The sequence below is a fragment of the Nesoenas mayeri genome (genome assembly GCF_963082525.1).
Source record: "Nesoenas mayeri genome assembly, chromosome: 38".
Lineage (NCBI taxonomy): Eukaryota > Metazoa > Chordata > Aves > Columbiformes > Columbidae > Nesoenas > Nesoenas mayeri.
In genome coordinates, this window is record NC_137579.1 from 111,013 (window position 1) to 133,972 (window position 22,960).

The 22,960-nt window shown below is 61.4% G+C and overlaps 2 protein-coding genes across 2 annotated transcripts in view; one reads left to right on the forward strand and one right to left on the reverse strand.

Moving 5' to 3' along the window:
• The first annotated feature begins 9 nt into the window (after positions 1–9).
• Positions 10–15,413, forward strand: IMP4 (IMP U3 small nucleolar ribonucleoprotein 4). The gene is given in 10 exon segments (XM_080361734.1): positions 10–136; positions 2,902–3,010; positions 5,183–5,266; positions 6,196–6,227; positions 6,229–6,303; positions 7,269–7,401; positions 9,541–9,695; positions 13,303–13,397; positions 14,842–14,912; positions 15,027–15,413. Coding segments are annotated over 10 exon segments (870 nt in total). The 5' UTR covers positions 10–133; the 3' UTR covers positions 15,140–15,413.
• A 1,406-nt stretch (positions 15,414–16,819) lies between these two features.
• The window catches only part of LOC308051356 (methyl-CpG-binding domain protein 1-like), a gene marked incomplete at its 3' end in the record, with an annotated part of 37,115 nt that continues 30,974 nt past the window's right edge, over positions 16,820–22,960 (reverse strand). The window contains exons 13-16 of the mRNA XM_080361737.1: positions 21,518–21,601; positions 21,331–21,405; positions 19,703–20,173; positions 16,820–16,846 (exon numbers count right to left, since the gene is read on the reverse strand). Coding sequence (XP_080217863.1) covers positions 16,820–16,846; positions 19,703–20,173; positions 21,331–21,405; positions 21,518–21,601 — 657 coding nt within the window. The remainder of the gene's footprint in view (positions 16,847–19,702; positions 20,174–21,330; positions 21,406–21,517; positions 21,602–22,960) is intronic.

Consider the following 22,960-nt stretch of genomic DNA (forward strand, 5'->3'; position numbering starts at 1 on the left):
TCTTGAGGGCGCAGCGGCGTTCCCCAGCAGCGGGCTCTCCCATTGGCTTCCCCCACACGCTCCTGGCCAATCGGCGGCGGCGGTGTTGGGAGGTGCCGGCGTGTGGCGTGTGGAGAGCGGAGTGGCCGCCACTATGGTGAGTGGAGGGGTCTGTGTTGTTGTGGGGTCGCGGGGAGGGGGGGGGGGGCGGGGGGGCTGGTTGTGTCCCCCAGTGTCCCCATGTCCCCAACAGTGTCCCTATGTGTCCCCATAATGTCCCCATGTCCCCCCCCAATGTCCCCATAACCCCCCCTAACGTCCCCGTAACACCCCAATGTCCCCCATAATGTCCCCATGTCCCCCCCCATGTCCCCATAACCCCCCCAATGTCCCCCTTAATGTCCCCATGTCCCCCCTAATGTCCCCATGTTCTCCCTAATGTCCCCGTAACACCCCAATGTCCCCCATAATGTCCCCCATAATGTCCCCATGTCCCCCCCCATGTCCCCATAACCCCCCCTAATGTCCCCCTTAATGTCCTCATGTCCCCCCTAATGTCCCCATGTTCTCCCTAATGTCCCCATAACCCCCATAATGTCCCCACAACCCCCCAATGTCCCCATAACGCCCCATAAGGTCCCCACAACCCCTTAATGTCCCCATAACCCCTTAATGTCCCCAGAACCCCCTTTACTGTCCCCATAACCCCTAATGTCCCCATAATGTCCCCATAACCCCCCATAAGGTCCCCCTGTCCCCCGCAATGTCCCCATAATCCCCCAATGTCCCCATAACTCCTAATGTCCCCATAACCCCCCTAATGTCCCCATAACCCCTAATGTCCCCATAATCCCCCTTACTGTCCCCATAACCCCCTAATGTCACCATAACCCCCTGTAACTTCGCTCCGATGTCCCCATGACCCCCCCTGATGTCCCCATGACCCCCCTTATGTCACCTTTGTCCCTTTTGTCCCCAACTCCACCATCAGACCCACAAGCTCCTGCAGCCCCAGGCGCAGCGATAACCCCCCTAATGTCCCCAGAACCCCCCTTAATGTCCCCATAACCCCCCCTAATGTCCCCATAATCCCCCCTAATGTTCCCATGACCCCCCCAATGTCCCCATAACCCCTAAGGTCCCCATAACCTCCCAATGTCCCCATGTCTCCCCAATGTCCCCATAACTCCCAATGTCCCCAAACTCCCAATGTCCCCATAACCCCCCTAATGTCCCTGTGTCCCCCCACAATGTCCCCATAACCCCCCATAAGGTCCCCATGTGCCCCCCAATGTCCCCATAACCCCCCATAAGGTCCCCGTGTCGCCCCCAATGTTCTCCTGTCCCCCCTAATGTCCCCATAACCCTCCTTAATGTCCCCACAACCCCTTAATGTCCCCACAATCCCCCCTAATGTCCCCCATAACCCCCCATAAGGTCCCCCTGTCCCCCACAATGTCCCTCTGTCCCCCACAATGTCCCCCTGTGCCCCCCAATGTCCCATAACCCCCAATGTCCCCACAACCCCATAATGTCCCCATAACCCCCATAATATCCCCATAACCCCCATAATATCCCCATAACCCCATAATGTCCCCATAATCCCCCTTACTGTCCCCATAACCCCCTAATGTCCCCATAACCCCCTGTAACTTCGCCCCAATGTCACCATGACCCCCCGTGATGTCACCTTTGTCCCTTTTGTCCTCAACTCCACCATCAGACCCACAAGCTCCTGCAGCCCCAGGAGCAGCGATAACCCCCCTAATGTCCCCAGAACCCCCCTTAATGTCCCCATAACCCCCTAATGTCCCCATAACCCCCTAATGTCCCCATAACCCCTTACTGTCCCCATAACCCCCATAATGTCCCCATAACCCCCCATAAGGTCCCCATGTGCTCCCCAATGTCCCCCTGTCCCCCCCAATGTCCCCATAACCCCCCCCTAATGTCACCATAACCCCCTGTAACTTCGCCCCGATGTCCCCATGACCCCCCCTGATGTCACCTTTGTCCCTTTTGTCCCCCAACTCCACCATCAGACCCACAAGCTCCTGCAGCCCCAGGCGCAGCGATAACCCCCTGAAGTCCCCAGAACCCCCCTTAATGTCCCCAGAACCCCCCTAATGTCCCCATAATCCCCCCTAATGTTCCCATGACCCCCCCCAATGTCCCCATAACCCCTAAGGTCCCCATAACCTCCCAATGTCCCCATGTTCTCCCAGTGTCCCCAAATCCCGCAGTGTCCCCATAACCCTCTCTAATGTCCTCTTAACCCCCCTAATGTCCCCATAACCCCTAAGGTCCCCATGTCCCCGCAATGTCCCCATAGCCCCCCTCTTAATGTCCCCATAACCCCTTAATGTCCCCATAACCCCCCCAATGTCCCCATAACCCCCCTTACTGTCCCCATTAACCCCTAATGTCCCCATAAGGTCCCCATAACCCCTCCCTTACTGTCCCCATAACCCCCATAATGTCCCCATAACCCCCCATAAGGTCCCCATGTCCTCCCCACTGTACCCCTGTCCCCCCCAATGTCCCCATAGCTCCTAATGTCCCCACAACCCCTTAATGTCCCCATAACCCCCGCTAAGGTCCCCACAACCCCTTAATGTCCCCATAATCCCCCTAATGTCACCATAACCCCCTGTAACTTCGCCCCGATGTCCTCATGAACCCCCGATATCCCTATGACCCCCCTGATGTCACCTTTGTCCCTTTTGTCCCCAACTCCACCATCAGACCCACAAGCTCCTGCAGCTCCAGGCGCAGCGATAACCCCCCTAATGTCCCCATAACCCCCCTTAATGTCCCCATAACCCCCCCTAATGTCCCCAGAACCCCCCTTAATGTCCCAGAACCCCCTGTAACTTGTCCCCGATGTCCCCGTCCCCCCGCTGACGTCACTGGTGTCCCCAGTTGCGCCGGCAGGCCCGCGAGCGCCGCGAGTTCCTGCGGCAGCGCGAGCAGCAGCAGCGGCTGCAGCGGCAGCAGCAGCGCAGGGAGCAGCTCCGACAGGCGCTGGATGGTAACGGGGGGGGACACCAGGGGACAACAGGGACATCGGGGGGTCACGGGGACATCAAGGGGGGTCATGGGGACATCAGGGAGAAGTTACAGGGGGTTATGGTGACATTAAGGGGGGTTCTGGGGACATTATGGGGGGTTCTGGGGACTTCAAGGGGGTTATCGCTGCGCCTGGGGCTGCAGGAGCTTGTGGGTCTGATGGTGGAGTTGGGGACAAAAGGGACAAAGGTGACATCAGGGGGGGTCACAGGGACATTAGGGGGGGTTATGGGGACATTAAGGGGGGTTATAGGGACATTATGGGGGTTATGGTGACATTAGGGGGGTTATGGGGACGTTATGGGGGTTATGGGGACATTAATAGGTTATGGGGACATTATGGGGGTTATGGGAACATTGGGGGGTCATGGGGACATTAGGGGGGTCATGAGGACATTAGGGGGGATTATGGGGACATTAGGGGGCTAATGGGGACATTATGAGGGTTATGGGGACATTATGGGGGACATAGGGACGTTAGGGGGGGTTATGGGGACATTAAGGGGTTATGGGGACATTATTGGGTTATGGGGACATCTGGGGGGGACATGGGGACATTATGGGGGTTATGGGGACATTATGGGGGTTATGGGGACATTAAGGGGGTTATGGGGACATTAGGGGGGTCACGGGGACATCAGGGAGAAGTTACAGGGGGTTCTGGGGACATTAAGGGGAGTTATGGGGACTTCAGGGGGTTATCGCTGCGCTTGGGGCTGCAGGAGCTTGTGGGTCTGATGGTGGAGTTGGGGACAAAAGGGACAAAGGTGACATCAGGGGGGGTCACAGGGACATTAGGGGGGGTTATGGGGACATTAAGGGGGGTTATAGGGACATTATGGGGGTTATGGTGACATTAGGGGGGTTATGGGGACGTTATGGGAGTTATGGGGACATTAATGGGTTATGGGGACATTATGGGGGTTATGGGAACATTGGGGGGCACAGGGGGACATTAGGGGGGTCATGGGGACATTAGGGGGGATTATGGGGACATTAGGGGGCTAATGGGGACATTATGAGGGTTATGGGGACATTATGGGGGACATAGGGACGTTAGGGGGGGGTTATGGGGACATTAGGGGGTCATGGGGACATTAGAGGGGGTCATGGGGACATTAGGGGGGACATAGGAACGTTAGGAGGGTTATGGGGACATTAAGGGGTTATGGGGACATTATTGGGTTATGGGGACATCTGGGGGGGACATGGGGACATTATGGGGGTTATGGGGACATTATGGGGTTATGGGGACATTAAGGGGGTTATGGGGACATTAGGGGGGTCACGGGGACATCAGGGAGAAGTTACAGGGGGTTCTGGGGACATTATGGGGGGTTATGGAGACATTAGGGGGTTATCGCTGCGCTTGGGGCTGCAGGAGCTTGTGGGTCTGATGGTGGAGTTGGGGACAAATAGAGACAAAGGTGACATCGGGGGGGGTCACAGGGACATTAGGGGGGGTTATGGGGACATTAAGGGGGGTTATGGGGACAAATAGAGACAAAGGTGACATCGGGGAGGGTCACAGGGACATTAGGGGGGGTTATGGGGACATTAAGGGGGGTTATGGGGACGTTATGGGGGTTATGGGGACATTAGGGGGCTCATGGGGACATTATGGGGGACATAGGGACATTAGGGGCGGTTATGGGGACATTATTGGGTTATGGGGACATCTGGGGGGGACATGGGGACATTATGGGGGTTATGGGGACATTAAGGGGTTATGGGGACATTAGTGGGTTATAGGGACCTTATGGGGGGTTATGGGGACATTGAGGGGGACATAGAGACATTAGGGGTTATGGTGAGATTGGGGGGGGGTTATGGGGACATTGGGGGGGTTATGGGGACATTTACGGGTTGTTGGGACCTTATGGGGGTTATGGGGACATTAAGGGGGTTATGGGGATATTAAGGGGGATATAGGGACATTAGGGGGTTATGGGGACATTAGGGGGCTCAGTGGGGCTTTTGGGGTCAATGGGGTTTTGGGGGGTCCTAGGGGGGGGTGTCAATGGGGTTTTTGGGTCATTGGGGTTTTGGGGGGTTCTGGGGGGGGGGGGTCAATGGGATGTTGATACTTTTGGGGTCCCCCCCTGACCCCCCATTTCCATATCCCCCCCCAAAGAGAACCGGTTGCTGCCCTCGGAGCTGCGCCGAGAGGCCCTAAAACTACAGAGGGAGCTGGAGTTCGATCCCCCGGCGGGGACAGGTGAGCGGGGACCCCAAAAACACCCCTAAAACAGCCCAAAATACACCCCAGATCACCTGAAAACTACACCCAAAAATACACCCTGAAATACGTCCAAAAACACCCAAAAAACACCCCAGAACAGCCTAAAATACCCCCAAAAAACCCACCCCGAAACACCCTAAAATAGCCCCCAAAACCACCCGAGAATACCCCAAAATACACCACAAATCACCTGAAAACTACACCCAAAACTACACCCTGAAATACCCCCAAAAACCCACCCCGAAACAACCAAAAATAGCCCCCAAAACCACCCGAAAATACCCCAAAATACACGTCAAATCACCTGAAAACTACACCCAAAAATACACCCTGAAATACCTCAAAAAACACCCTGAAACACCCCAAAACCACCATGAAATACCCCCCAAAACACCCCAAAAAACACTTGAAAATACCCCTAAATACACCCCATATCACCCCAAAATACACCTCAGATCACCCTAAAATACCCCCCAAAATACACCCTGAAACACCCTAAATTAGCCAAAAATACACCCCAATATACAACGTGAAATACACTAAGACACCCCAAAGAACACCCCAAATTACCCAAGAAAACACCCCGAAAACACCCTTAAAATACCCCCAAAACCCACCCTGAAATACCCCCGAAAAATCCCCCAAAACACCCTAAAATCCCCCCAAAATTCCCAAAAAATACCCCCAAAGTACCCCCAAAATGCCCCAAAACCACCCCAAAACACCCTAAAATACCCCAGAAAGAACCCCCAAAATACTCTCAAAATCGACCCCCAAAAAAACCCCCCAAACACCCCAAAATTTCCCCAAAAAACACCCCCAAAACCACCCTGAATTCCCCTTTTCCTGGAGTGGGCGGGGCTTGGGGCTCAGGGGGTGTGGCCTGGCTAAGCCCCGCCCCCCAGAGCCCAGTCACCATGACGACGAATACAAGTGGGGCGGGGCTGGAGCCGCCACGAGTGATGGTGACGACGTCACGTGACCCCAGCTCCCGCCTGCGCCTCTTCGCCAAGGTGGGCGGGGCTTGCGTAGTGGGCGGGGCTTGCGAGGGGCGTGGCCTGGGCGGGGGTTCCCATTGGGAGGAGCTTAGTGGTGGGTGGGACTTTGGGCAGCCATTCCACCAATAGGTGGTTATAGGAGGGGGTGTGGCTTAAGGGAGGGGCGTGGCTTATGGCGGAGCCTGTTAGGGGCGTGGTCACAAAGGGGGAGGAGCCTTTTGGCCCCTCCCATTTTGGCCCCGCCCCCGGTCACGTATCTGGTGCTTGGTGGAGGGACCCATAGTGGGACAGGAGTGGGGTTAATGAGAGGGGGTGGAGCCTAAAGGGGCGTGGCCAAAAGGTGGGAGGGGCATATTCGGCCACGCCCCCGTTAGCCCCGCCCCCTGGTGTGGTCGTTGGTGGTAATGGGGGAAGTCAGAATGGGACATGAGGGGGTGGAGCCTATTGAAGGTGGGTGGAGCCTAAAGGGGGCGTGGCCAAAAGGTGGGAGGGGCATTTTCGGCCACGCCTCCGTTAGCCCCGCCCCCTGGAGCTGTCCTTGGCGGCAATGGAAGGACCCAGAATGGGACTTGAGGGGCTGATGGGAGGGGGTGGAGCCTATTGAGGGTGGGCGGAGCCTAATGGGGGCGTGGCCACAAGGTGGGAGGATCCTCTTTGGCCACGCCTCCGTTAGCCCCGCCCCCTGGAACAGTCATTGGTGGCAATGGGGGAAGCCAGAATGGGACATGAGGGGCTGATGGGAAGGGGTGGAGCCTATTGAGGGTGGGCGGAGCCTAATGGGGGCGTGACCACAAGGTGGGAGGACCCTCTTTGGCCACGCCTCCCTTAGCCCCGCCCCCTGGAGCAGTCATTGGTGGCGATGGGGGAAGTCAGAATGGGACATGAGGGGCTGATGGGAGGGGGGGTGGAACCTCTGGGGGCGTGGTCAGGGTGGGCGTGGCCTATCCCTGACCCCGCCCCCTGTGTCCCCGCCCCCTCAGGAGCTGTGCTTGCTGATCCCGGGCGCGCGGCGCATGAACCGGGGCCGGGCGGACATGGGGGCGCTGGTGGGGGCCTGCAGGGCGGCCGGGGTCACCGACCTGCTGCTGCTGCACGAGACCCGCGGGGACCCCGGTGAGGGGCGGGGCTAAAGGGGAGGGGGCGGGGACAAGAGGGGAGGGGGCGGGGACAAGGGCAGAGGCCAAAGGGAGCAGCGCTGGACCTATAAGGGGCTTGATGAGGGAAAAGGGGGTGGGGCTAAAGGAAAGGGGGTGGGGACAAGGGTGAGGGGGTGGGGCTAAAGGAGAGGGGCGGGGCTAAAGGGAGCAACCCTGGACCTATAAAGGGCTTGATGAGGGGAAAGGGGGTGGGGCTAAAGGAAAGGGGGTGGGGACAAGGGTGAGGGGGTGGGGCTAAAGGAGAGGGGCGGGGCTAAAGGGAGCAGCCCTGGACCTATAAGGGGCGTGGCAATGGGAGGGGGCGTGGCTAAGGGAGAGGGGACGGGGACAACGGGAGGAGCTAAAGGGGACAGCCATGGGCCTATAAGGGGATTGGCAAGGGGAAAGGGGGCGTGGCTAAGGGAGAGGGGGCGGGGACAAGGGAAGGGAGCTGCCATGGAACTGTAAGGGGATTGGTGAGGGGAAAGGGGGCGGTGCTAGAGGGGAGGGGGCGGGGACAAGGGAGGAGGGGGCGGGACCAAGGGCAGAGGCCAAAGGGAGCAGCGCTGGACCTATAAGGGGCTTGGCGAGGGGAAAGGGGGTGGAGCTAAAGGAAAGGGGGCGGGGACAAGGCCGAGGGGGTGGGGCTAAAGGAGAGAGGCGGGGCTAAAGGGAGCAGCCCTGGACCTATAAGGGGCGTGGCAATGGGAGGGGGCGTGGCTAAAGGAGAGGGGACGGGGACAAGGGGAGGAGCTAAAGGGGACAGCCGTTGGCCTATAAGGGGATTGACAAGGGGAAAGGGGGCGTGACTAAGGGAGAGGGGGCGGGGACAAGGGAAGGGAGCTGCCATGGAGCTGTAAGGGGATTGGTGAGGGGAAAGGGGGCGGGGCTAGAGGGGAGGGGGCGGGGACAAGGGAGGAGGGGGCGGGACCAAGTGCAGAGGCCAAAGGGAGCAGCGCTGGACCTATAAGGGGCTTGGCGAGGGGAAAGGGGGTGGAGCTAAAGGAAAGGGGGCGGGGACAAGGGCGAGGGGGCGGGGCTAAAGGGGAGGGGCGGGGCTAAAGGAATCAGCCCTGGACCTATAAGGGGACTGGCAAGGGGAGGGGGCAGGGACAAGGAAAGGGAGCAGCCATGGAGCTGTAAGGGGCTTGGCGAGGGGAAAGGGGGCGGGGACAAGGCCGAGGGGGTGGGGCTAAAGGGGAGGGGCGGGGCTAAAGGGAGCAGCCCTGGACCTATAAGGGGCGTGGCAATGGGAGGGGGCGTGGCTAAGGGAGAGGGGACGGGGACAAGGGGAGGAGCTAAAGGGGACAGCCGTTGGCCTATAAGGGGATTGGCAAGGGGAAAGGGGGCGTGGCTAAGGGAGAGGGGGCGGGGACAAGGGAAGGGAGCTGCCATGGAGCTGTAAGGGGATTGGTGAGGGGAAAGGGGGTGGGGCTAAAGGGGAGGGGGCGGGGACAAGGGGAGGGGCTAAAGGGAGCAGCCCTGGACCTATAAGGGGCTTGACAAGGGGAGGGGGCGTGGCTAAGGGAGAGGGGGCGGGGACAATGGTGAGGGGGCGGGGACAAGGGGAGGGGCTAAAGGAAGCAGCCCTTGACCTATAAGGGGCTGGCATGCGGAAAGGGGGCGGGGACAAGGGCGAGGGGGCGTGGCTAAAGGGGAGGGGCCGAGGACAAGGGGAGGTGCTAAAGGGAGCAGCCCTGGACCTATAAGGGGCTTGGCAAGGGGAGGGGGCGTGGCTAAGGGAGAGGGGGCGGGGACAAGGGGAGTTGCTGAAGGGAGCAGCCCTAAACCTATAAGGGGCGGGGCTAAATGAGAGGGGGCGGTGTCAAGGGGGGAGGGGCTAAAGCGGAAGGGCGGGGCTTGTGTGAGGATGGCTTGGGGTGGAGCTAATGAAAGGGGCGGGGCTAATGAAAAGGGCGGGGCCAAGGGGAAGGGACAGTGGATGGGTGGGTGAGGGGCGGGGCCAAGTGGGGAGGTGGGCGTGGCTAACGAAAGGGGCGTGGCTACGGGGAGGGGGGAGGCACCTCCGTGCTCACTCTGCTGAGGGGGTGAGGTCTTGTCTTGAGGGGGCGTGTCCCGCTGAGGCCCCGCCCCCCTCATGTCTGTGTGTCCCCAGACGGGCTGTCCGTGTGTCACCTGCCCCACGGGCCCAGCGCCCACTTCACGCTGAGCGGGACCGTCCTGCGCAGGGACACGGGGGGACACGGGGGCGCCCCCCTGGTGGCGCCGCATCTGCTGCTGCTCAAGATGGACACGGCGCTGGGACGCAGGGTGGGACATGGGGACATTGGGGACAATGGGGGACAATGGGGACATTGGGGACAATGGGGGGACTGGGGACATGGGGACACTGAGGGGGGCATATGGCCAATGGGGGGACATGGGGAGATTGGGGGGATATGGGGACACTGGGGGGCATGGGGACACACTGGGGACATTGGGGACACACTGGGGACAATGGGGGACACTGGAGGGACATGGGGACACTGAGGAGACTGGGGACAGTATGGGGACACTGAGGGACATGGGGACAATGGGGACACTGGGCACATGGGGACACTGGGGGACATGAGGACAGTGGGGGGACATGAGGACAATGGGGGACACTGGGGAGACTGAGGGGACATGGGGACACTGAGGGGACATGTGGCCAATGGGGGGACATGAGGAGACTGGGGACAATATGGGGAGACTGGGGGGACATGGGGACAATGGGGGACACGGGGGCGCCCCCTAGTGGCGCCGCATCTGCTGCTGCTCAAGATGGACACGACGCTGGGACGCAGGGTGGGACATGGGGACATTGGGGACAATGGGGACATTGGGGACAATGGGGGGACTGGGGACATGGGGACACTGAGGGGGGCATATGGCCAATGGGGGGACATGGGGAGATTGGGGGGATATGGGGACACTGGGGGGCATGGGGACACACTGGGGACATTGGGGACACACTGGGGACAATGGGGGACACTGGAGGGACATGGGGACACTGGGGAGACTGGGGACAGTATGGGGACACTGAGGGACATGGGGACAATGGGGACACTGGGCACATGGGGACACTGGGGGACATGAGGACAGTGGGGGGACATGAGGACAATGGGGGACACTGGGGAGACTGAGGGGACATGGGGACACTGAGGGGACATGTGGCCAATGGGGGGACATGAGGAGACTGGGGACAATATGGGGAGACTGGGGGGACATGGGGACAATGGGGGACACGGGGGCGCCCCCTAGTGGCGCCGCATCTGCTGCTGCTCAAGATGGACACGACGCTGGGACGCAGGGCGGGACTTGGGGACATTGGGGACAATGGGGACACTGGGGGACACAGGGGACAATGGGGGACATGGGGACAATGCGGGGACTGGGGACATGGGGACACTGAGGGGGGCATATGGCCAATGGGGGGACATGGGGAGATTGGGGGGATATGGGGACACTGGGGGGCATGGGGACACACTGGGGACATTGGGGACACACTGGGGACAATGGGGGACACTGGAGGGACATGGGGACACTGGGGAGACTGGGGACAGTATGGGGACACTGAGGGACATGGGGACAATGGGGACACTGGGCACATGGGGACACTGGGGGACATGAGGACAGTGGGGGGACATGGGGAGACTGGGGGATACTGGGGGGACATGGGGACACACTGGGGACATTGGGGAGACTGGGGACAATGTGGGGACACTGGGGACAATGTGGGGACACTGGGGGGGACATGGGGACAATGAGGGGGACATTAGGGAGACTGGGGACAATATGGGGAGACTGGGGGTTATGGGGAGACTGGGGGGACATGGGGACAATGGGGAGACTGGGGACACTGGGGGGACATGGGGACACACTGGGGACATTGGGGAGACTGGGGACAATGGGGGACGCTGGGGGGACATAGGGACATTGGGGGACATGAGGACAGTGGGGGACACTGAGGAGACTGAGGGGACATGGGGACAATGTGGGGAGACTAGGGACAATGGGGGGACACTGGGGGGACGTGGGGACATTGGGGGACATGGGGACAGTGGGGGGACATGGGGACAATGGGGGACACTGGGGAGACTGAGGGGACATGGGGACAATGTGGGGAGACTGGAGACAATGGGGGGACATGGGGACATTGGGGCGACTGGGGGGACATGGGGACACTGGGGGGACATGGGGAGACTGGGGGATACTGGGGGGACATGGGGACACACTGGGGACATTGGGGAGACTGGGGACAATGTAGGGACACTGGGGGGATATGGGGACACACTGGGGACATTAGGGAGACTGGGGACAATGGGGGACGCTGGGGGGACATAGGGACACTGGGGGGACATGGGGGTAATGGGGTGGACACTGGGGGGACATGGGGACACTGGGGGGACATGGGGACAATGAGGGGGACATTAGGGAGACTGGGGACAATATGGGGAGACTGGGGGTTATAGGGAGACTGGGGGGACATGGGGACAATGGGGAGACTGGGGACACTGGGGGGACATGGGGACACACTGGGGACATTGGGGAGACTGGGGACAATGGGGGACGCTGGGGGGACATAGGGACATTGGGGGACATGGGGACAGTGGGGGACACTGAGGAGACTGAGGGGACATGGGGACAATGTGGGGAGACTAGGGACAATGGGGGGACACTGGGGGGACGTGGGGACATTGGGGGACATGGAGACAGTGGGGGGACATGGGGACAATGGGGGACACTGGGGAGACTGAGGGGACATGGGGACAATGTGGGGAGACTGGGGACAATGGGGGGACATGGGGACATTGGGGCGACTGGGGGGACATGGGGACACTGGGGGGACATGGGGAGACTGGGGGATACTGGGGGGACATGGGGACACACTGGGGACATTGGGGAGACTGGGGACAATGTGGGGACACTGGGGGGATATGGGGACACACTGGGGACATTAGGGAGACTGGGGACAATGGGGGATGCTGGGGGGACATAGGGACACTGGGGGGACATGGGGGTAATGGGGTGGACACTGGGGGGACATGGGGACACTGGGGGGACATGGTGACAATGGGGGGGACATTAGGGAGACTGGGGACAATATGGGGAGACTGGGGGTTATGGGGAGACTGGGGGGACATGGGGACAATGGGGAGACTGGGGACACTGGGGGGACACTGGGGGCACATGGGGACACACTGGGGACATTGGGGAGACTGGGGACAATGGGGGACGCTGGGGGGACATAGGGACATTGGGGGACATGGGGACAGTGGGGGGACATGGGGACACTGGGGAGACTGAGGGAACATGGGGACATTGGGGAGACTGGGGACAATGGGGGGACACTGGGGAGACTGGGGGTACATGGGGAGACTGGGGGGACATGGGGACAATGGGGAGACTGGGGACAATGGGGGGACATGGGGACACTGGGGGGACATGGGGACACACTGGGTACATTGGGGAGACTGGGGACAATGGGGGGACACTGGGGGGGACATGGGGACAGAGTGATATGGGGACATGGGGACATGGGGACATGGGACATGGGGACAGGGGGATATGGGGACAGGGGGACATGGGGACATGGGACATGGGGATATGGGGACAGGGGGACATGGGGACATGGGACATGGGGACAGGGGGATATGGGGACAGGGGGACATGGGGACAGGGGGACATGGGGACATGGGACATGGGGACAGGGGGATATGGGGACATGGGGACAGGGGGACATGGGGACATGGGACATGGGGACAGGGGGATATGGGGACAGGGGGATATGGGGACAGGGGGACATGGGGACATGGGACATGGGGACAGGGGGATATGGGGACAGGGGGACATGGGGACATGGCTGTGACACTGGGTGACCTCATTGTCCCCCCAGGTGGGCACGATCCTCAAGCACCTGTTCCCCGTCCCCCGTCCCGACAGCCGCCGCGTGGTGACATTTGCCAACCAGGATGACGTCATCCTGGTCCGGTGGGTGACACGGGGGTCCCCGGACGCCTGGGTCCCCACCCGGACGCCTGGGTCCCTCCCTGAACGCCTGGGTCCCCCCCAAATGCCTGGGTCCCCCCCAAATGCCTGGGTCCCCTCTCCCGAACACCTGGGTCCCCACTGATCCCTCCCTGGTCCTGTGGGTGATGTGGGGGGGGACACAAGGGACATGGAGGGTTCCCCGGACGCCTGGGTCCCTTCCTGATCCCCCTGGTCCGGTGGGTGACAAGGGGGGTTCCCCGGACGCCTGGGTCCCCACTCACTCCTCCCCTGGTTCAATGGATGACAAGGGGGGTCCCGGATGCCTGGGTCCCTTCCTGATCCCCCTGGTCTGGTGGGTGACAAGGGGGGTTCCCCGGACGCCTGGGTCCCTTCCTGACCCCCTCCCCTGGTCCAGTGGGTGACACGGGGAGGTCCCGGACGCCTGGGTCCCCCCCCGGATGCCTGGGTCCCCTCTCCCAGACACCTGGGTCCCCACTGGCCCCTCCCCTGGTCCAGTGGGTGACATGGGGGGCGGGGTCCCCGGACGCCTGGGTCCTTTCCTGACCCCCTCCCCTGGTCCAGTGGGTGACATAGGGGGGTCCCGGACGCCTGGGTCCCCTCTCCCGGACGCCTGGGTCCCCACTGACCCCTCCCCTGGTTCAGTGGGTGACAAGGGGGGTCCCGGATGCCTGGGTCCCTTCCTGATCCCCCTGGTCCGGTGGGTGACAAGGGGGGTTCCCCGGACGCCTGGGTCCCTTCCTGATCCCCCTGGTCCAGTGGGTGACATAAGGGGGTCCCGGACGCCTGGGTCCCCCCCCGGATGCCTGGGTCCCCTCTCCCGGATGCCTGGGTCCCCACTGACCCCTCCCCTGGTCCAGTGGGTGACATGGGGGGCGGGGTCCCCGGACGCCTGGGTCCTTTCCTGACCCCCTCCCCTGGTCCAGTGGGTGACACAGGGGAGGTCTCGGATGCCTGGGTCCCCTCTCCCGGACGCCTGGGTCCCCACTGACCCCTCCCCTGGTCCAGTGGGTGACATGGGGAGCGGGGTCCCCGGACACCTGGGTCCTTTCCTGACCCCCTCCCCTGTTCCAGTGGGTGACATAGGGGGGTCCCGGACGCCTGGGTCCCCACTGACCCCTCCCCTGGTCCAGTGGGTGACATGGGGGGGGTCCCGGACGCCTGGGTCCCCCCCCGGATGCCTGAGTCCCCTCTCCCGGACGCCTGGGTCCCCACTGACCCCTCCCCTGGTCCGGTGGGTGACATGGGTTGGCCAAGGGATGTTCCCCCCCCGGACGCCTGGGTCCCCTCTCCCGGACACCTGGGTCCCTTCCTGCCCCCTCCCCTGGTCCGCTGGGTGACACAGGGTGGCCAAGGGGTCTCCCGGACGCCTGGGTCCCCCCCCGGACGCCTGGGTCCCCACTGACCCCATCTGCCCCCCACCCAGGAACCACATTTACCGGCGCCGGGGGAAAGAGGTGGAACTGGAGGAGGTGGGACCGCGATTCCAGCTGCGCCGTGAGTGTCCCCATGTCCCCCTTGATGTCCCCCTGATGTCCCCATGTCCCCCCATTGTCCCCATGTCCCCCCATTGTCCCCACGTCCCCCCATTGTCCCCATGTCCCCCCCCAGCGTACCTGATCCGCCTGGGCACCCTGGAGCAGGGCGACGCCGCCGACGTCGAGTGGCGCTGGCACCCGTACACGGCCACGGCGCGCAAGCAGCGCCTGCTGGCCAGCGCCTGACCGGACGCCTGGGTCCCTCCCGGACGCCTGGGTCCCCTCCCGGACGCCTGGGTCCCTCCCGGATGCCTGGGTCCCCTCCCAGACATCTGGGTGCCTCCCGGATGCTTGGGTCCCCTTCTGGACTTGTGGGTCCTATCCTGGACTTGTGGGTCCTATCCTGGACTCCTGGGTCCCTCCCGGATACCTGGGTCCCCTCCCGGACGCCTGGGTCCCTCCTGGTCACCTGGGTGCCTCCTGGACGCCTGGGTCCCTCCTGGTCACCTGGGTGCCTTCTGGACTCCTGGGTCCCTCCCGGACGCCTGGGTCCCATCTGGATGCCTGGGTCCCCTCCCGGACGCCTGGGTCCCCTCCCGGATGACTGGGACCTCCTGGACTCCTGGGTCCCTCCCGGACGCCTGGGTCCCCTCCTGGACTCGTGAGTCCTATCCTGGACTCCTGGGTCCCTCCTGGACGCCTGGGTCCCTCCCAGATGCCTGGGTCCCTGCTGGACTTGTGGGTCCTATCCCGGTCGCCTGGGTCCCTCCCGGATGCCTGGGTCCCCTCCCGGATGCCTGGGTCCCTCCCGGACTCCTGGATCCCCTCCCGGACGCCTGGGTCCCTCCTGGACTTGTGGGTCTATCCTGGACTCCTGGGTCCCCTCCTGCTTGCCTGGATCCCTCCCGGACGCCTGGGTCCCCTCCTGGTCATCTGGGTGCCTCCCAGATGACTGGGTCCCGTCCCGGACGCCTGGGTCCCTCCTGGACTCCTGGGTCCCTCCCGGGTCCCCTCCCGGATGACTGGATGCCTCCCGGATGCCTGGGTCCCCTCCTGGTCACCTGAGTGCCTCCCGGACGCCTGGGTCCCTTCCTGGTCACCTGGGTGCCTCCCAGATGACTGGGTCCCCTCCCGGACGCCTGGGTCCCCTCCTGGACGCCTGGGTCCCCTCCTGGACTTGTGGGTCCTATCCTGGACGCCTGGGTCCCTCCCAGATGCCTGGGTCCCCTCCTGGACTCCTGGGTCCCTCCCGGACGCCTGGGTCTCTCCCGGACGCCTGGGTCCCCCCCCGGACGCCTGGGTCCCTCCCGGACTCCTGGGTCCCCTCATTCATTTCTACCCCAATAAACCTATTTTTCCAGTTGAACCCCCTCTCATTCTCACTCACTTGATTGACAGGTGGTTTCTATGACAACCGTGACATACCAGGGGGACCCAGGCATCCGTGTCCCCTCCCCCCCCCATTAATTAACTTCCCCCCGTTAATTAACTCATTTCCAAACGAGTTTTTTTAGTCCTTAAAACTTTTATTACATAAAAAAAATAAGTTCCTCGCGGCTTTAACTCTTCCGAGGGGGCGGAGCTACAAAGGGGCGTGGCCTGGGCAAGGGGGCGTGGCCTGGGCAAGGCTTGGGTAAGGGGGCGTGGCCTGGGCGGGGTTATGGCTTCGGCGCGAATTCTCCCTGAGGGGGCGTGGCTTTCCTGACCCCACCCACTTTTCCACCACGTGACCCGTTTCTTTCAAGCCCCGCCCCCTCCCCCCCCCCCCCCCCCCCCCAAACTCGTTTCACCCCCAAATTCCCGCGGTTAAGCCAAAACAAACAAACGCGAAACGGCGGGAGGGGGCGGGGCCTCCGTTGGCCACGCCCCCTCGGGAAAGGGCGGAAGACGCGTGTGGGCGGGGCTAAAGTGGCTGAGGGGGGTCTCTTAAAGGGGCCGCACCCCCCTCAGCGCCTTAAAGGGGCAACACCCATGTGGACCCCACCTAAACCTCTACGTGGGATTAGAAAGGGGGGCGGGGGGGGGGGGGTCTTAAAGGGGCCGCGCCCCAATTTTGGGGGCGGTTCCAGTGTCAAAAATAGAAGCTCTGAGAGTGGGGGAGGGGTCGAGGAATCCCCTAAACCTGACGTCATTGGAGGGGGGGGGGGGAGGGGAGGGGCGATTATCCCTTGGAATGAATGGGGGGGCTGTTCCCTGCACTACAATTGCTGCCCCAAAATTTGGGGTGACCCCCCCCTCTATGTGCAACAACAACTCCCACCCCCCCCCCAATTTAGATTCCCCTCCCCCCTTAATTCTGGTTTCACCCCAATTTCTCCCCCTGCCCCCCCCTTCAATTCTCCCCCATTTAATTCTTCCCCCATATTTAATTCCCAATAATTTCGGTGTCCCCCCCCCCATTTAATTCCCCCCCCCATTCATTACCTACACCCCCATTCATTACTAAGCCCCCATTCATTAATCCCCCATCCATTAACCCCCACTCATTAGTGACACCCCCATTCATTACTAACTCCCCCATTAACCGTATTCATCACTAACCCCCCCCATGAACCCCCCATTCATTAGTAACCCCCCCCATTCATTACCTCCCATTTATTACTACCCCCCCCATTCATTACCCCCCATTCATTAACCCCTCCCATTCATTACCCCATTAACCCCCATTCATTACTAAACTCCCCCTTCATTAATTACCCCCATTCATTACCCCATTAACCCCCATTCATTACTAACCCCCCCCATTCATTAACCCCTCCCATTCATTACGCCATTAACCTCCATTCATTACTAACCCCCCCCCATTCATTACTGACACCCCCATTCATTACCAACCCCATTAACCCCCGTTCATTACCAACCCCCCCATTCATTACCAACCCCCCCATTCATTACCAACCCCCCCATTCATTACTAACCCCTCCCATTCATTCATTACTGACACCCCCATTCATTACTAACCCCATTAACCCCCATTCATTACCAACCCCCCCATTCATTACCCCCCCATTCATTAACCCCCCATTCACTACCCTCCCCTCCCCCCCCCCACTAAGGGGGCACTATTAACCCCCCCACTCATTACCCCATTAACCCCCATTCATTACTCCCCATTCATTACCAACCCCCCCATTCATTACCAACCCTCCCATTCATTCATTACTGACACCCCCATTCATTAACCCCATTAACCCCCATTCATTAACCCCCATTCATTACTAACCCCCCCCCATTCATTCACTACTAACACCCCCAGTCATTACTAAGCCCCCCATTAACCCCCATTCATTACTAACCCTCCCATTCATTCAATACTGACACCCCTATTCATTAACCCCCATTCACTAATAACCCCCCCATTCACCCCCATTCATTATTAACCCCCCCCATTCATTAACCCCCATTCACTACCCCCCACCACTAGGGGGCACTATGAACCCCCCATTCATTACTCCCCATTCATTACCCCCCATTCATTATTCCCCATTCATTAACCCCCATTCACTACTAACCCCCCCATTCATTACCCCCCCTCCATGAACCCCCATTCATTACTATCGCCCATTCATTACCCCCCATTCATTACTAACCCCCCCATTCATTCATTACTGACACCCCCATTCATTACTAACCCCATTAACCCCCATTCATTACTAACCCCCCATTCATTACCCCCCCATTAACCCCCATTCATTACTACCCCCCCCCCCCACCACTAGGGGGCACTATGAACCCCCCCATTGATTACTCCCCATTCATTAACCCCTTCCATTCATTACCCCATTAACCCCCATTCATTACTAACCCTCCCATTCATTCATTACTGACACCCTCATTCATTACTAACTGCATTAACCCCCATTCATTACCAACCCCCTCCATTCATTAACCCCCATTCATTAACCCCCATTCACTACTAACACCCCCATTCATTACTAACCCCCCCATTCATTCATTACTGACACCCCCATTCATTAACCCCATTAACCCCCATTCATTACTAACCCCCCCATTAACCCCCATTCATTACTAAGCCCCCCATTCATTCATTACTGACATCCCCATTCATTAACCCCATTAACCCCCATTCATTACTCCCCATTCATTACCCCTCCCATTCATTACTAACCCCTCCATTCATTCATTACTAACCCCCATTCATTACTAACACCATTAACCCCCATTCATTACTAACCCCCCCCATTCATTACTAACCCCCCATTCATTACCCCCCCATTAACCCCCATTCATTACTAACCCCCCCCATTCATTACTAACCCCCCATTCATTACCCCCCCATTAACCCCCATTCATTACTAACCCCCATTCATTACTAACACCATTACCCCCCATTCATTACTAACCCCATTAACCCCCATTCATTACCAACCCCCCCCATTCATTACCCCCCATTCATTACTAACCCCCCATTCATTCATTACTGACACCCCCATTCATTAACCCCCATTCATCACCAACCCCCCCATTCATTACCAACCCCTCCCATTCATTACCCCCCATTCATTAACCCCCTCCCATTCATTACCCCATGAACCCCCATTCATTACTAACCCCCATTCATTAACCCCTATTCATTACCCCCCCCATTCATTACTAACCCCCCCATTAACCCCCATTCATTACCCCCCTATTCACTACCCCCCCCCCAAACTAGGGGTCACTATGACCCCCCTCATCCATTAACCCCCATTCATTAACCCCCCATTCACTACCCCCCCCCAAACTAAGGGTCACTATGACCCCCCCCATCCATTCCTCCCCCCCCACCCCCCCCAAACCCCCATTCACGCCTCCCCCCCCCCCCAGCAGCAAACAAGCCTGACAGCATCTCCCCCCAGGGACCAAAACCTGACAGCGGGGCGCTGGGGGTCTGGGGGTGTCCCCGGGGGGGCCGGGACACGGCCGATACGCCTCCAAATCACACAATAACTCCACCAAATCGTCCACGGAGCGCAGGCGGGGGGGGCGACTCGCCAAAACTTCGTGCCCGGGGGGGACGGGGCGACTCGGTGCCACCAACACCCGAAAAGCCAAACCGGGGGCCAAAACAACGGCCGTGGCCGCCATGGGAGAGCGGGGGCAACGTTGGACCAATCGCAACGCCGGGGGGGCCACCCCACCATGAGGGGGCGGGGCTTCGGGGGGCGTGGTCACGGGGGGGACGGCGTCTACCACCCCCCAATGGGCGGGGAGGGGGATCTCGGCCAGCTCGGCTAAGAAGGTGCCTGGGAAAAAGGGGGGGGGGGGGAAGGGGAGGGGCTAAAAGGGGGGGGGGGGGAAGGGTTAATGAGGGGGGGTAATGGTATTGAAGCGCTGACCCCCCCACCCACACCCAAAACCCAGTGGGAGGGGGGTAGGAGTGGAATAGAAGGGACCCAGGCGTTCGGGGGATAGCAAATAAGGGACCCAGGCGTCCGGGTGATGCTAAAAGAAGGGACCCAGGCATCCGGGTGTCCCAACTTCACCCCCCCTCCCCACCCCTGAAAATAAGGGACCCAGGTGGGCGGGTGTCCCAACCACCCCTCCCCCCCCTCAAAATAAGGGACCCTTCCCCCCAAAATAATGGACCCAGGTGTCCGGGTGTCCCAACCACCCCGCCCCCCCCCCCCCCCCCCCCCCCCAAAATAAGGGACCCAGGCATCCGGGTGACACTAAAATAAGGGACCCAGGTGTCCCAAAATAAGGGACCCAGGTGTCCGGGTGTCCCAACTTCACCTCACCCCCCACCTCAAAATAAGGGACCCTCCCCCCCAAAATAAGGGACCCAGGTGTCCGGGTGTCCCAACCACCCCGCCCCTCCCCCCCCCAAAATAAGGGACCCTCCCCCCCAAAATAAGGGACCCAGGTGTCCGGGTGTCCCAATCACCCCGCCCCCCCCCCCCCCAAAATAAGGGACACCCCCCCCCCCCAGAATAAGGGACCCAGGTGTCCGGGTGTCCTAACTTCACCCTGCCCCCCCCCCCCCCCAAAATAAGGGACAGCCCCCCCCAGAATAAGGGACCCAGGTGTCCGGGTGTCCTAACTTCACCCTGCCCCCCCCTCCAAAATAAGGGACCCAGGTGTCCGGGTGTCCTAACTTCACCCTGGCCCCCCCCCCCAAAATAAGGGACCCAGGCATCCGGGTGACACTAAAATAAGGGACCCAGGTGTCCCAAAATAAGGGACCCAGGTGTCCGGGTGTCCCAACCACCCCGCCCCCCCCACCAAAATAAGGGACACCTCCCCCCCAAAATAAGGGACACCCCCCCCCAAAATAAGGGACCCAGGCGTCCGGGTGCCCCCCCAACCCCAAAAAGGGACCCAGGCATTCGGGGGATTCCCCCCCCCCACCAAAATAAAGGACCCAGGTGTCGAGTACCCCCCAACCCCCCCCCCAAAAAAAGGGGGACCCAGGCGTCCGGGCCCCTCCCCCTCACCTCTCGTCCCCCCTCCTCCTCCTCCTCTTCGCTCTCATCCAGAACCACCAATCGCGGCAGCCGGGGGGGGGGCACCTATGGGTGGGGGGGGGGGGCAAAGTGGACCCAGGCGTCCGGGTGAAGCCCCTTCCCCCTAGTCCCGGACGCCTGGGTCCCCCCCTCCCGGACGCCTGGGTCCCCCACTTACCGGCACGAGGGAGGCGCTGGGGGGCGGCTCCTGTTTGACGCGGGGGGTGGCGGCGATCAGGACCCCCAGATCCCCGGGGGGGGGCTGCGAAAATGGGGGGGGGGGGGGGGGGAAGGGGTGATAAAGGGACCCAGGCGTCCGGGAGGGGGTGGGGGAGAAGGGGCTTCACCCGGACGCCTGGGTCCTTTTGGCACTTACCGGTCCGGGGGTGACGTTGGGTGCTGGGGGTGACGATTTGAGTCGGGGGGGCGGATGCGATGAGGAGCCCCAGCCGGGGGTCCTGGGGGAGGGACCCAGGCGTTCGGGAGGGACCCAGGAGAGAGGAACAGAAGGAGGGGGAGGGGTACATCAGCAGGGGACCCAGGCGTCCGGGTGGGTGCCCCTCCCCACACCCCCCACCCCAATGACCGAGGGGACCCAGGCGTCCGGGGACCACCCCCCCCCACCCCCTCAAATAGGGAAACTGAGGCACAAACACCTCGTGGCGGGGGGGGGGTGGGGAGGGTGGGAGGGAAGGACCCAGGCGTCCGGGCACCCCTTAATATAATAGAATATAATGTAATATAAACCCCCCCACCCCCCCCCCCCACCCCCAACCCCGGATGCCTGGGTCCCCTCCCGGACGCCTGGGTCCCCCTAGAGAGCTTGGGGGGGGGGTGCAGCAGAGCAAGCGCAGCGGGGGAGGGGAATGTTGGGGGTCCCATGGGTGGGGGTGGGGGAGGGTTCCCATGGGTGGGAGAGGGGTCCCGGTTACCTGCAGGGGGGGGCGGGGCGGGCGGCGGCTCCGGGCGGTGACGCGGGGGGGGGCGGCGGCGGCGGCGCGGGGGGAGGGGCCTGGAGGGGGGGAGGGGAGGGAGGGGGGCGGGGCAACACCCCCCCCTCCACCCCCCCCGGGTCCCCCTCCCCCCACCGGCAACAGCCGCCTCTGGGGGGGGGGAGGGGAAAGGGAGGGGGGGGGGGAGGGGGGGGGGAAGATACATTGGTGTGGGGGAGGGGAAGGAGGGACCCAGGCGTCCGGGAGACCCCCCTCCCAACCCTGTGCCCCACAGCAAAGCCAAGCAATGCGAAAGGGACCCAGGCGTCCGGGTGAGAGACACCCCCCCCTCTCCCCCCCCCCGCCACCCCAAAAAGTGGACCCAGGCGTCCGGGTGACCCTCCCCGAAAAGGGACCCAGGCGTCCGGGTGACCCCTCTCTAAGAAAAGGGACCCAGGCGTCCGGGTGACCCCCCCACTAAGAAAAGGGACCCAGGCGTCCAGGTGATCCTTCCCAAAAAGGGACCCAGGCGTCCGGGTGAACCCTCTCTAAGAAAAGGGACCCAGGCGTCCGGGTGACCCTCCCCAGAAAGGGACCCAGGCGTCCGGGGGATCCCATCCCATCCAAAAGGGACCCAGGCGTCCGGGTGACCCTCTCTAAGAAAAGGGACCCAGGCGTCTGGGTGACCC